We start from the raw sequence: 13,881 nt of genomic DNA on the forward strand, positions 1-13,881 counted from the left end.
TCCTCTTTATTGTTATGCTGCTATAGCTCCCAGTATGTGGCAGAAAAGAGGGTGGAGTTGTCAAATTATGCTGACAGCGACCCTTTTGAAATTGCAGCTTCATGAAATTGAAGAGTGAAGATGTGTATGAAGGGGACCTTGAGGTAAAGGGGGAGAGTAGCAAAAGTGAAGCATCTTTTAACAGTTAAAGTAGCATAAGCTAAGTCCATAGTTGCTTCTGGGCTGCCAAGGTGACTAAATACAAATTAAGTAGTTTCTGCGACTAGAGGTGTAAATGATCATTTGAGTAAGTGAATACAAGCAGGAAGCAATAATTTCTATCCTGGCTCTTATTTTCTGCATAAATCCTAAACCCAACCCCCACAGGGCCGCAGTGTTGTTCCGCAGCTCCCCCTGAGGCAGTGACTGGCTTAGAGGTCTGCTCAGCCGAGGGAACCGAGTTTACAGCTGCCGTGAGGTAAAAAAGCCGCAGCTCACCGCGAGGGATATTTTTTTAAAATCGCAAACGACGTCTGGGATCTGCTCTCGTCAGTTCAGGTGAAGATCCGACACTTTTTACCAGAGACTTACTGTCACGTCTTTCATCGACCCCCGACCGCCTAAAAAAATACTAGTTCCCGAGGCGGCGGACGCTGCCGGGGCGGGAGACGGTGCCCTCTTCGCTGCCGGAGGGAGACAGAGGTCTGTCAGGGGACAGCGCGGTGACCGAAGCCGTTTCCCGGCGGCAAACCCGGCCGGGGGTGTGTGGGGGGGAGACGGGCCGGGCCGGGGCGGGCAGCGGCGGGAGGAGCGCCGCTCCCGCCCTCCCCCGGCAGCCGGTCACGTGCAGCGGGCGGGGGCCGCCCAGGGCGGGAGCGGCCCGCCCCGGTCCCGTCCCATCCGCTGCCGGCGGCGGTACGGAGGGAGCGCGGTGGTTGCTGTCGATGGAGGCGGGAGCCGGCGCTGAGGCGGAGCCGTTGTTGCCTCCGCAGAGCTGGCGAACGCGACGGGGGCTCTGGCGGGCCGGTGGCGGTGCCCGCTCGGCCGCTGAGGACGGTGGGTGCCGTGAGGCGGGCGGCGGCGTGCCCCGGGGCCGAGCCCGCGGCGCTGAGGGAGCCGCTGCCTGGGGCGGTGAGGCGGGCGGCGGCGGGCTCGCGTTTCCCTCAGGGCTTGCTCGCTCCCCGGAGCGGGGCGGGCGGGCCGGGTACCGGAGGAGGAGGAGGAAACCCCTCCCGGCCTGCCGAGGGGCCGGGGCTCGGCGGGGGTCTGCCGGCCCGCCGGCGGTTCGGCGGCGGCGGCGGCGGCTGCTGCTGCTGCCAGCAGCTCCGCCTTGGGACGGCTGTGAGGGACCCGCTGCGGCCGCCCTGGCTGGTTGAACACACTGAGCCGCTATCGCTGACCTTAGGCACAAGCTTTGGGCTCCTTCAGCCTGAGGCTTGATTATTTTTTTTTTGTTTTTAATTGTTTTTTTTTTTTTTAGGTGCTGACAGGTTTTTTTTTCTCTAACTCAGTGAACGTTAGAGGTCAGACTTCTCAATTCCCTCAGGAAAGGTTCCTTTGGTGACCTCAGGTTCTCTGTTTTCAGAGTATCGCATCATTTACGTGAACCTTCTCTTTTTTGTTCCCTGTTTGTTCAGTGTCAAAAGTGCAGTGGGGTCTCGGAGAGATCCTGCACGCCCAAACTGAGCAGTACTTTAATCATCACTTGTGACTAAGCGTCACTTGCTGTGACTAAGAATTGCAGAATAAATTGGACATCCTTGGAAACATGCAGGGAGAATGTGTGGGTTTTGTTTTAGTTTTTTTGGTTTTTTTTTTTTTTTTAAAACCCTGAAATTGCTAAAGTAACCATTTCTTGGTAATTTCCCCGGTTTTGTTTTATATTAAGAACAGTTGCTTTGATTCTGCCCCTTCAAAATCATTGGGATCAACGCTAGGCTTGGTGTGTGCTCCAAGAATCTAAAGCTTTTGCTGTCCTTGCTATCCTTTTAACTAATACTGTTCCTTTAAACAACTTTATTTTTATCTCACTGGTGTGTCATGTCTTGAAAAAGGTAAGATCTTTATTGCATGAGCCTGGCTTGTCTCCTGTTTATGCTCAGTCTTCTTGCACCGTGGTTCATATCAGAATCAGTACAGTGTTGTTGCTTACGCTCAGATAAATAGTGACATTTAAAAACTGTTTGCAGTCTTTGTAGAAAATTGATGCCACTGAATCATGTGGAGCGTAAAATAGTCTGGGACTCAGATCAGTGGTGTTCCTGGCATTGCATGGAGAATGTTGTGCTAGCCCTGGGACTGACTCTTTCTCACTGTGTCCCATGCTGTGTTTGCTGTCTCCTGAGAGGGGATGGTATGAAGTGCTCCTTGGGCCTCTTCCCCGGTGTAGGAAGGTTACGCTAGCACGTATTTTTCGTATCTCTAGCCCCCTCAGCTTTCTCTCTGGTTTTTTTTTTTTTTCTTCCCTTTTTTTTTTTTCTTTCTCATTTTGGCCATAACTGCCTTTGTCTCTCTTGTTGTCTTAATTGCCAGGTGGGTTACTTAAAGGTCCTAATTCAAGTGAACGCGAGTGGTTGCCCTTTGTACTTTATGTATATATCTTCATATGGACTGCTTAGTAACGGGGTTTGAAATGTTGCATAGTAACTAATTTGGTGATATTTTATTTCACTTTGTGTATTTTCACCCCTTTCTGTGTCTTGAACTGATCTGTTTGATACGGTAATAATAACTATCAGGACAAATTAAAAAAGGGCTTAATTTTGCTCTCATCTGACTGGAGATTTCTGTTGGTTTTGGAGAGAATAAGATTAATCTAAACCTCAGTACCTTTATTAAACAAAAGTAAAAAGGCCTAGAATACTAGTCTCTGATTTTTCCAGCTTCACTTGACTGTACACTTTGTCAAAGAATAATTTGATTGAAGCTCCATTATGATGCATGTTACTTAGGACTTTTCTCTGTATAGCAATATTCCAGTCTTGTGATAGCTATTTAACTGTTAGTGTAATCTAGCTTCTTAAGCTAAATGTAAGAGAGAACCTCTACACAAAATACAGAAAGATGCATGATGCGTTTGAGATGATTATTATTTATTTAATTTAATGGACAGTGCTGCTGACAAAGCAAACATGGCAGGAGCTTTCTCTTTACTTTTTGTGTGTGTACAGTGCCCTTTGTCATGAGAATCACGGTTGTGGAGCTTCTGTTAACTCATAAGCAAGCTGTAGGCTTTATCTAAAATACAGCAAGTGATTCTTTTTTTTTTTTAAACTTCATAGGTACTGGAACTGATAATGACCTTTATATAAATCAAGCCGTAGTATTTATTGAAGATGCAATACAGGTAAATATAACTTATTTGTTAGCTATTATTCTTCCTATGCTGGATATTTGTCACACATTCTGCTAGCTTTTAAGTTTTTATGTGTTCAGGTAACATTGTTCAGGTAACTCGATGTAATATTGTCTTGATTTACAAAGCAAAATTAGAAATCCAAATTCCTGTGGTATGCAAGTTTCAGTAAACTTCTGCCTCGGACAAACATGTTTTTCCACACAATGAAATAGATAGTGTCTTCTCTTCAAGGTTGTCAAAAGACATGCTGGTTTGTGGGGTGGTTTTCGGTTTGGAGTTTGTGTTTTGGAGATTTTTTTGAGAGTGACTGGCCTTACTGCTAAGAGAAACTATCTGAGCAAACCCTGTAATTTGCCTCTAAATCTGGCTACTTGCGTAGCTTAAGAGCTGTTGGAGTTTAAGGCTAGCTTCAAGGGAGAAGCTGGAACTCTTGTTTCAGCTGTACTTAGTGCCTTTGGAAATATTAATTCTCTCTTTGTCTCTCCTTTACTGGCCGTTACTGCAGATTCCTAGATACTGTTATCTCCCAGTCATTAGTTGCAGGCAGTGGGAACACTGGAGGGCAGTTCTTGAGCTCTTTTGCTGCATTCAGGTAGCTTTTGGTTGGGAGATTTCTGGGTATCAGATATATTTAAGGTATGCACACCTTTCTGGAACTGGATACTTCTCAGCGGAGGCAGAGGAACAGCAGCCCAGGAGCAGCTGCTGAGGAGGGGCTGAGCAGACTTCAGCAAAAGGAGGCTTGTTCTGAAGAATCACGGATACTTCCTTGAACTTAAAGCGTGTTTTGTTTAGAGACTTAGGTTGAGGTCTCTTGTATTCAGAACTAAATTCATTGGATCTTGTGGCTTTTTGGAAGAGAAAGACAAAAGAAGATCTGTGAATGGAATGAATGCTAGAAAGGTAACCTAAATGGGTGGACCATTTTGGCAAGTAAGTAGAGTAGGCACTGAATTATTACAGATGCTGTTATTTGTAATGATGATAATGCTTGCTTCAGATGACTGCCACACAGTTTGATTATCTGTGCAATGGTGTGGTCTTTAGATTAGGAAAACTGCATTAAAATCTTTCCCATTGCATATGTGTAGGCTACATCTATGGTCATTGATGACTGACACTTTATTAACTTGTACAATAATTTCTTTATCTTATTGTGAAACTGAAATTGTCTCAAGACTTGAGCTTTGTTAGTTAGAATTTGGTTTATTTTGGTACCTTGATCTTTGTCTTTGAGACAAACTGAATGTAATGTTTGAATTATCCTTTTTGCTTTCCGCCTTCAGTATCGATCTATAAATCACCGTGTGGACTCCAAATCCCTGTGGCTTTATCGATGGTACTATTCAAGAACTTGCCAGTGGTAAGAACTTGGTATTCTTTTTGCTTTTTTGTTTAGGAGTAAGTCTTCATAAAAAATTATTCTTCATCTTTCTTTTTTGCTAAATAATTAGATAATCATGCTTTTATCCTTATAAGAACTTACTGTAGGAAGCAAGTGGATTGACTACATGTGAACATGATAGAAGTGGAAAGCAACAAGTTATATGAAAGTGTGATCATGTAGATGGCTCTTTGGAACAGCTGTAGGACTGTTGCATGAATGGACTATTGGCATGATTTACAGCACTGTGTGTTAGAGTTTTTCCACGTGTCTGTTTCTAAACATGTTAAATAGTGGTAAGATTGCTTGCTGCTGTTAGTTTCAAAAGAACACCACCTAAGGTTATTTGGTGGTCAGCAGTTATGTTGTTATAATGCAGGCAACAGCATGCTAATCAAGTTCTACGTTTTGGTCTAACCCATTTGTGTTAAATATGATACTATAAAGCTTGGTTTACTTCTAAGAAAATTGTTTACTGTGAGTACTTTGTTATTCTTTTGACTCATTTTGTGGATTTGGTGTTTTTTGGGGCTTGGGTTTTTTTGGTTTGTGTTTGTTTTTTTGGTGGGGTTTTTTGTTTGTTTGTTTTTTGTTTTTTTTTAATTTCATCTCTATCCAAACAGGATTTTGAGCTTAACCATCACTATAATCCTGGCTTTGGCTTTCATTGAAAAGCCTTCTTCGCTTACCGTCACGTCAGATGTACGATACCGCCTTCCTGCGTGGAATCCTCCGTGTGGCCTAACAGAAAGCATTGAGCTGCTTTGCTTTCTTGTGTTCGTGGTTGATGTATCCGTGAAGGTGAGCATCACGTTCATCTCATATTGAATGAAATACTAGGTGTGTTGTGCAGCTCAGTAGGTATAGTCAGTGTGGCTTTTCTCCATTTTATATTTTGGTAAATGCAGTAGAGCTGTTATTCAAATCTTGGATTTACATGATGAGGTTGCTTTGCTTTATTAAAGCCTTACTTTCAGAGAAATTAGAAAGTGCATATTTCCTGAATTAAGAAACTTACTGCCTTTTTTTTTTTTTTTTTAACCTAAGAAATATAAACTCTTGTTTGTGTGGAATCAGTGACATGAATTTTGCTAATAATACAATGATTCTGGCTTAGCTGCTTGTATTAGGCTATACAAATTGGGTTATATAATAATCAAATATATGCCAGTTCATTTAAACAAAATAGAAATAGTCAGAAACTGAACTTTTCTTTGGGTGTTTGTTTCTGGAAAATCTTTTTATGCTTATTAAATGGACATTTTTTTTGCATTTGAAGGATTCCTCTCGCATGGACTGTGTGTACCTCTCACTTTTACTGACCTTTATTTAGTTCTAGAAAAATTCTCTGATCCATGTACTTGTGCTTGGATTTCAGGGAGCTTTTTATGACACTGGTGTAAAATTACAAATACTTGGAAAACAATTGGTGCTGACTTATTAGGGCATTGGAATTTATTATTAAAGTTGTTGTGTTTTTTTTTTTTCTTTTCCCCTCCGCAGAGTTACTTAATTGGATGGGAAGAATTTTGGAAGAATAAATGGCTAATGGCTTATATACTGACATTAATTGTTTCCCTTACTGATTGGATTGTATCACTGAGTTTTCTCTGTGCAGAGGTAAGAACTGCTTTCTGCAGAAACAATCAGCAACTTAGTTGTGGAGAGTGGCAGAGGAGAAGAACCTGCAAAGCGATAGTCAGCAGGGCGTATGTGGCATATTGGAGAACTAGGGGAAGAGGGCGAGGTGGTTCATTTTTGGTCTTTGATAGCTGGGTAAATACACTGAAACATAGAAAATGTTTGGTGTAATGTAGCTTCTCAAGGGATTCTCTTTGATTCTTAATATAAGATGTGAGTTCATTGGTAGAATTAAATAAGGCTTTGTTGCTATAGTCTGTCAGCAGTCAAAGAGTACAGAGGAAACTCTGGTTGCATAGCACCAATTTTGTCATACAGTTCGAGAATGATGTTCTTGATTCAACGGCAGTGTCTATGTAGTGATGTGTAAGTAAAAGGTAATTGTATAGTTTAATAACTGCTTTCTAAGATGAAGCTGTGTCGTGTTCAAAACAATTGTGTCCTGAGAGGAATGTCAGTTTTGTGAAACAGTTCTGAAAGTGTCCTCCTTTGGTAATATTGCAATCTCTCAGTTGATTTTCTCTGCCATGACATAACTCTGCATGAAATTAGTTGTTGTTCACTTACAATCATCATTAAGAAAATACTAATATGGTAAAAATGCTGGCAAGCAAAAGAGGCAGAAATCTTGAATGTTGCTTCTTATGTTCTTGTGTTAAAGCCATTATCTGTTGCCTTCAGATAACTTTCAAACCTATTTCAAATTATTGGCTGTATTAGTCAGGATTAGGCTGGCTGCAGTTGCAATTATTAGTAACACACTGTTTAGTTGTTCATGCTTCAGTGGTCATAGTTGACCACTGGTCACTGCTGACCAGGATGTGATGTAGTATCAGAGAGATGATCCTAAAATGTTGAAAGAACATGTCACTTAAGCTTACAAGCATCAAACTATAAGAAAAATGCCTATGTCCTTTTCATATTCAAGCCAAATAAATATAGTGTGGCTGAAAGAATTTAATTATCTAGGATGAAGATTGTGCTTACAACATGGGGAAGAAGTGATTGTGAAGTTTTTAGGTATGATAGTGGACAAGTAGCTCGAACAGGAGGCTCCCGTACAAAGCAGTGTCAGAAGGAGCATTTTAACTGCTGGGATGTATGAACAAGGGAATAGTGAGGAAGACAGTGATTTTTTTGTTGTTATGTGTGGCCTTGAGAAGACTAATCCTAAAATGCAGGATGATGAAATACTTGAAGAAGCTGATAAGTCACAGAAGTATCTTGAAGGCTGGCAAGTGTCTTGAATGCAAGAATCAAACAGCTTAATTGCTTTAGTGTATGTTAAGGAGAATAAAGGCAATAACCTGTTTGAGTCTTTTCAGAGGCAGAAAATGCTCAGTAATTAGCAGGCCCTTTAATTATAAAAAGGCTGAAAATTGAAATCAAGCACTTATTTTCAAAATGTGCATCTGTTTTTACTGAAAGTAGCTTGCTATTAATTCCCTTCTTGAAATGGACCTTGGCAGAAAATACTAAAATGCCATCTCTTGACCTGCTCGTTTTGTCTACCCAGCAGTGAAGTTAGATTGTTTATAATTAGTGGCCTGATGAGGTTATTGAAATGCCAATGTGCTTTTTTAAAGCAATCTCTCATTCTGTTAATGAGGCACCCGTATGTATAAAATCTTTCGTGTACTTTGTGACTTCAGTGGGACAAATTTAGCTTCTGAGGACAGCCTTTTTATGTTACACTGTTAACTTTGTTGATAAGTGTATCAGTGGTTTTTGACAAACTTGTATGAAAAATATTTGTGGTGTTTAGTCTTATAGGAACTCAGTATCTGATCCATTGTCTTGTTTTTTACAGGATGTGAGAATAAGAAGAATTCTTCGTCCTTTCTTTCTCCTTCAGAATTCTTCTATGATGAAGAAAACATTAAAAAGTATCAACAGCACATTGCCTGAAATGGCAAGGTAGGTAATAGCATAGAAAACCTCCTTTCACAGCAAGTGTGTAGTTACCATTAGTATTCTGCAGTGACACCTGATGGTCTAGCTAAGTGGTTGGTGAGATCTGGTAGTAATGAAGTGTTGTGTTAACCCTTTGGTTCCTTTAGTCCATAAAATTTCTCTAGAATGCATGTGATGTGACTCTGTATGTGACAGATAAGGTTTTTGATGCTAGTTGAGTGGGGTTTTTTTAATTCTGTATGTGTTACATACAGCCCTTTTGTAACGGAAGAACTGAGGCATCACGTGGGCAAAGGTCTATGCTGTGTAGCTTCTCAGAGGTATGGGTACACACACATGTACTTGTCTTCCAGTCATGAGTGCCACACAACAAATAACTCTTTCTTTATACCTTCAAAGTGCTTCAGCTTTTTAATTTCTAAATGGTTTTGGCCATATATGTGTTAAATTTTACTGTCATTAGAAATGTTGGATGGGAAGCCCCACTGGTAAAATTGTAACCAGGCAGCATGATGCTTTTTGAAAGAGATCGCTTCTGGTGACAAGGGTTGTGTGTATGTACAGCTTATAGAACTCACTGTCCTTGCCTGTTACTTTTTAACTAACAACTCCCAGGGGAATCAAAGATGTATGCAAGCCAAGATGTTGTATTTTGACCAGAAGGTATAAATACGGTCCTAACTTTAGAAAAACAAGTGTTAAAATCTCATTGACCTCACAACTGTCTTAAGCTCGTGCTGAGGAGTCCTGAACAAGTGTGATTCTTATTCTGAATCAAAGCTTAGATCATCTTCTGTTAACTCCATATAGCTTCTTAAAAATACCCGTGGTTTTCTTTATATGGCTTTCTTTTGCATTTTTAGCAGAGGGTATTAAGAATAAGATAAAGTTGGTATTAATGCATATGATACGTTTTCTTTCCAACAGTGTTGTTCTACTACTAGCTGTTCATCTGTCTCTCTTTACCATGTTTGCCATGCTGCTGTTTGCTCGAACAAAGGTAACCAATTATATTTATGTGTTGGTAGATCTCAGTGTTTTGTTTTTTTTTCTTTACTTGCATAGCTGCTGCATATCTAGTTTTATAATCTAACTAGTGAAACTTGTTTCCCTTGAAAAGGTCATATTACCTTGTCAAGCTTACTGGGATGAGTTTAAAGTTCATTTAGGGATATTTAACCTGTGCACAGTATCCATGCCGTTTCTGTAAGTGTGCATTAGAAGGCCCCTCAGAATAGTGTTAGTATCTCTTCATCCTTTAGTGAAGAATTTTTTCCAGTCTCTACTTTGCTTTTTAAGTGATAATGTTTCTTCCTAGTCCAAAACTGAAATCTTTCACTCTTGCTGTAAGCTGTGGCATATTATTTTATCAGTCTAGCTCCACTGCTCAGAGCGAAGTTAGATGGTTCCATACTAAAATGTGATCAACATCTTTGTTTATGGTCCTGCATGTTACTGGTACTGATGCCATTATCACAGGTGTAAAATTGAAAGTCTGTTTATACAAGAGGCTTCCTTATACAGTTCTCCAGTTTTGATCCTTTGAGTTACTTTCTCTGCTTTTGTTGAAACAACCTATGCTGTTCTGTGTCCAAAGCTCTTAATCTTGTCACTTTTTTGTTTATATTATCACTCATTTCTCTTTATCTTTTCCTTATCTAGCTTTTTGCTAAGTTTAGTTTCTTCTGTGTTTTCTTATCTTCCAATACTGGTATCCCTGGCCATTCCTTGGTAGGTTTTTGCCTGGTTTTGCCTGCAGCACTCTGATGTTTTGGTTTCTGATCTCTTTGTTTCTTCCTCTGTTTTTTCTCTTCCTGCTTCCGAAAAGCAAATTTGAAATATTGTGGTTAAAAATCACTTTTGTGTTCCAGTGCTCTTGGTATGTTCCCTCTCTCCTAAACTTCCTGTATCTTACTGTATCTTACTTGGATTTTTTTTTTGTCCTTACTTTTTAAGGCCTTCCATAAATGTGCTCCTGCGAGCACAGAGATTTGTTGCGTATTTCTCCCAGTAATTTTAGTCCTCTCCTTAATCTCAGTTTTGCACCTTCATTCCTACTGCAATTTGCACTTGAGCCTGCCTCTAGTCTTCCTTATGATCGGCAAATTCCTTGAATTCCCATGTCATAGAATTTCTGAAATTAGAAGCAGAGCTCTATTTTTCCCCTTTGTTTAGTTGCATGCTGAATCTTTGTATTAACTCTGTATGTCACATCTAATTTTAGTTATGAGCTATCCCAGCAGATGGGAATATAACTTGTATACCTGAACCAGTCAAATTTGTATATATTTAAGTGAAAAATAACAAATTAGAGAGCAGTCTTTCTTTCCTTTTTTGATTTGCTAGTCTAATACCCTTTCAAACTAATTGTATCTAACCAGGCAAAATACTGGAAGTGAGTTCTAAAAATACATTTAGTAATGAAATTCACGCCTCTAGATTTTTTTGCCTTGTCTTGTGTATGTCCTCTAGAGGTACGTTTTTTCCAGTCTTTGCAGCAGATTCAAGGGCTGTTTGTTCTGTGCTGCATGATTTGTGTTTGTATTGTTTGCACTCTGCATCTTTTTCTAGCTGTCTCTACTTGAACTTGGGGAAAAAAGTAAAATGATGCAAGATCAGCCTCCCAGTGTGTTTTTGATGAAAATTCTGATACTACCAGATCATCTGATGTTTCCACTGAGCCACAAAATAATTTTTATGACCTTAGTTACCAAAGTATTTGCAAATATTTTTTTGGTGTTGTAGCACTGATCTTTTTTTGTTTGGTTGGTTAGTGGTTTGCTTTTGGTTTTTTTCCCAATATGTTTAAGCTCTATGTGATGTTTTCATTGATACTGCACATAGCATTTTGAATCTTCATTCTCTTCGAAACAGAACAGTTGCATGTTTTCCACCTGCCCAACAACTCCTGTAATGTGCACTAATGCTGGCTATAGTGTACTGCTTTATATTGTGTGATCTTATTTGTTGTAAATATTTATTTCCTCTAAAATAAGATGAGGACTATCCTTGTACTCATATTTTAAGTACATCTTCGTGTACATTATTGGAAAGAGACCTAAAACTTGTCTGGATGTGTTCTGTGTAGATCTTACTGTAATTAAACAGAGCCCCTTCGGTATGTAAGGGGATAACTGGGGAAAGGGGAAAACCTCTGGTCTGAGTAGTGGTAGTAATTTTTGTGCAAATAACTAATTCAGAGGATGTTAAGTTTTCCATCTGAAAGTCAAAGGGGAAGTGAGAGACATTTCATGCACGGAGTATGCTAGTAGAGCTGTAGGTGTTTGAGAGGAGGTCAACATCTATAGGCAAGGATCTTTTGTAACACAGTAGTTACTGAGGGAGCTCTTAATTACTGAGGAAGCTGTTTTGTTTTTGTTCTTCAGTGCAGACAAGATCTATTTTAATATTGTCCTTAAATTGTATTCTACTTTTGAACAACTCCTGGAGTGTAGGCCAAGAGTATACAATTCAGGGTGATTAGGTTTCCATCTATGCCAAGGTACAGCATGCTGTAGCTGGAATAACAAAGGAAGCAGCTTCTGTTCTACGCTAAATTTTGTAATACAAGTTGAGACTGAAGGTGGTATTAGTCTGTGATTTTTTTTTTTTATTATTTTTTTATTTTTAAATAATGTTTAGGGAGTCCTTTTATCTCCAGTACACTAATATCTCTTGAAGGCTGAGAGGTGGTGCTTATTATATCAATCAAGGGTGGCTTCAGATTCCTGTATTGTCTGTTTGTGACACTATTGTTCTTCCTGGATCTGAGGTGCTAGCTAGACATAACTTCTCTATTGAGCTTCCTGTGTCTGTCTTAGCTTGCTGTTCTTCCTTATGTTTTTAATGGTTGTTAGTAACTGAAGTGAGTGCACTGTATTCCTACACATTGTCCTATTTTTTATGCTTGTCTCGTGCTTTTTCATGGGGTAGATTTGATTGCGTGTGTAAGAAATAGTGTTGACTGATTTTTTTTTTTTTCTTTTTTTTTTTTTTCTTTTAAATTTTTGTTCCCCTTTCTTGGTAAGACAGTCTTAGTGAATCTTCAGTGTTTCTCTAACAATGAGCATCTCTTTAACTAGGATGGCCAGCAGGATAAGGAGTGGGTGGGGTATTTCCGGAATTTGCCAGATTCGCTGACATCACTGCTGGTCCTGCTAACTACTGCAAATAATCCTGATGGTGAGCAGTCTTTCAGAAATAACTCTTGTCTTTCTTTTCAAAGAATAATAGAGTAAGGTTATCTTCAGGCTACTATAACTATCGTTTCAGCTGATAGTTCTTAGTGCGACCAGAGGAAGGTTATGTAAAGATTTTTCATGCCTTTAGTAACTTGATTCTTGCCTTTCCTTTGTAATTATATATGCAACTCTGAAGTGGAGCTATATAAGAGCTTTTGGCAATTGTCAAAAACTGATAGAGGTCTCCAGTTTTCATCTTAAGCATTAAATTCTTATTTCCTTTTTTGTTAAATCTGATACAGTGATGATTCCTGCATATTCTAAGAATCGAGCATATTCAATCTTCTTCATACTCTTCACTGTATTAGGTAAGTTACCTCTTGTCTTCAGTAATTTAAATGCACTTTAAGTTTGACACTTGTGCTTACCAGCTGCAGTGTGGTTTGTTTTTCTAGGAAAGTTTAATCGTAAATTTCTCTTTTTCTATGTTTCCTCCAATTACTGCGTACTGTCTTGTAAGATAATTTTCATTATTAATTTAATTGGAAGGTACTTATGGTTTGGGTTTTTTTCAGTAACTTATCATAGGGGAGTGGATACATTACAGTATATTCAAAAATTAAAAACATTTTGGAAATCAAACATAAAAAAACTAATCCTTTTTAAATTTTACATCTGATTTACTATGTACATTGAAACTTCTTTGAGAAACAGATATGCATTCTCATAATTCTTACTGCCTCTTTTTCTCTGATAGGCAACTTGTTTCTAATGAACTTGCTTACAGCAATAATATACAACCAGTTTCGAGGATACCTTCTGGTGAGTAAAGTATTCCTAATTTCTGTCTTCTACCATAACCTTAAAAATGTGAAGCCCTGAGTATTAAAAGTTTCAACTGTGTTAAAGCAGTGTGCCCATCCTAGTTGTAGATATGGTTTTAAGATACTAAAGGCTCTTTGCTGTAGATTCTTTTTCCCATATATGCCGTTGTAGCTTGATCCCCTTCCACGACAAAATTACCTGCTTGTATACTTCCATGTACACTGTGTATCTGCAACTTTGACTATTATGGGGGGGGGGGGGGTGGTGGAAATCAAACTATTATAAAACTGAACAAGGACAAGTGAACAAGTAACTTAAACTTGGTCTCTGAAAAGAAGACCTGCTGTACTATTTGAATAGCTATTGTTGCAACTCATAGCATTTAATTTCTCTGAGTAGAACACCATTAGAAGCCTTCAATAAAAAAGAATCACTGACTAAAACATCTTCGTGTTTGGTATTTTTTACTTCATCCTTACCATGATGGGTGGGTGTGATGTTAGAATGATTAGGGCAGTCTGCTGCCTCTAAAAGATGGACTTGAGCCTTGTGATTGACTTGTACCGGAAGCAGTTGCCAGTAGGTATAGTAGTTATTCT

At 39.3% G+C, this 13,881-nt stretch overlaps 1 protein-coding gene across 4 annotated transcripts in view; it reads left to right on the top strand.

The window, feature by feature from the left end:
• The first annotated feature begins 864 nt into the window (after positions 1-864).
• TPCN2 (two pore segment channel 2) overlaps positions 865-13,881 on the top strand; it is a 34,232-nt gene continuing 21,215 nt past the window's right edge. The window contains exons 1-12 of one of the 4 annotated variants that reach the window (XM_030039776.2): positions 865-1,035; positions 3,261-3,325; positions 4,624-4,700; positions 5,345-5,522; positions 6,225-6,341; positions 8,173-8,279; positions 8,531-8,596; positions 9,204-9,276; positions 9,939-10,007; positions 12,359-12,458; positions 12,760-12,825; positions 13,215-13,279. In XM_030039776.2, coding sequence (XP_029895636.1) covers positions 924-1,035; positions 3,261-3,325; positions 4,624-4,700; positions 5,345-5,522; positions 6,225-6,341; positions 8,173-8,279; positions 8,531-8,596; positions 9,204-9,276; positions 9,939-10,007; positions 12,359-12,458; positions 12,760-12,825; positions 13,215-13,279 — 1,095 coding nt within the window. In that variant the 5' untranslated portion in view covers positions 865-923. The remainder of the gene's footprint in view (positions 1,036-3,260; positions 3,326-4,623; positions 4,701-5,344; positions 5,523-6,224; positions 6,342-8,172; positions 8,280-8,530; positions 8,597-9,203; positions 9,277-9,938; positions 10,008-12,358; positions 12,459-12,759; positions 12,826-13,214; positions 13,280-13,881) is intronic. The other 3 variants (XM_030039778.2, XM_030039777.2, XM_030039779.2) reach the window with 3 other exon arrangements.

Source organism: Aquila chrysaetos, chromosome 16, assembly GCF_900496995.4.
Source record: "Aquila chrysaetos chrysaetos chromosome 16, bAquChr1.4, whole genome shotgun sequence".
Classification (NCBI taxonomy): Eukaryota; Metazoa; Chordata; class Aves; order Accipitriformes; family Accipitridae; genus Aquila; species Aquila chrysaetos.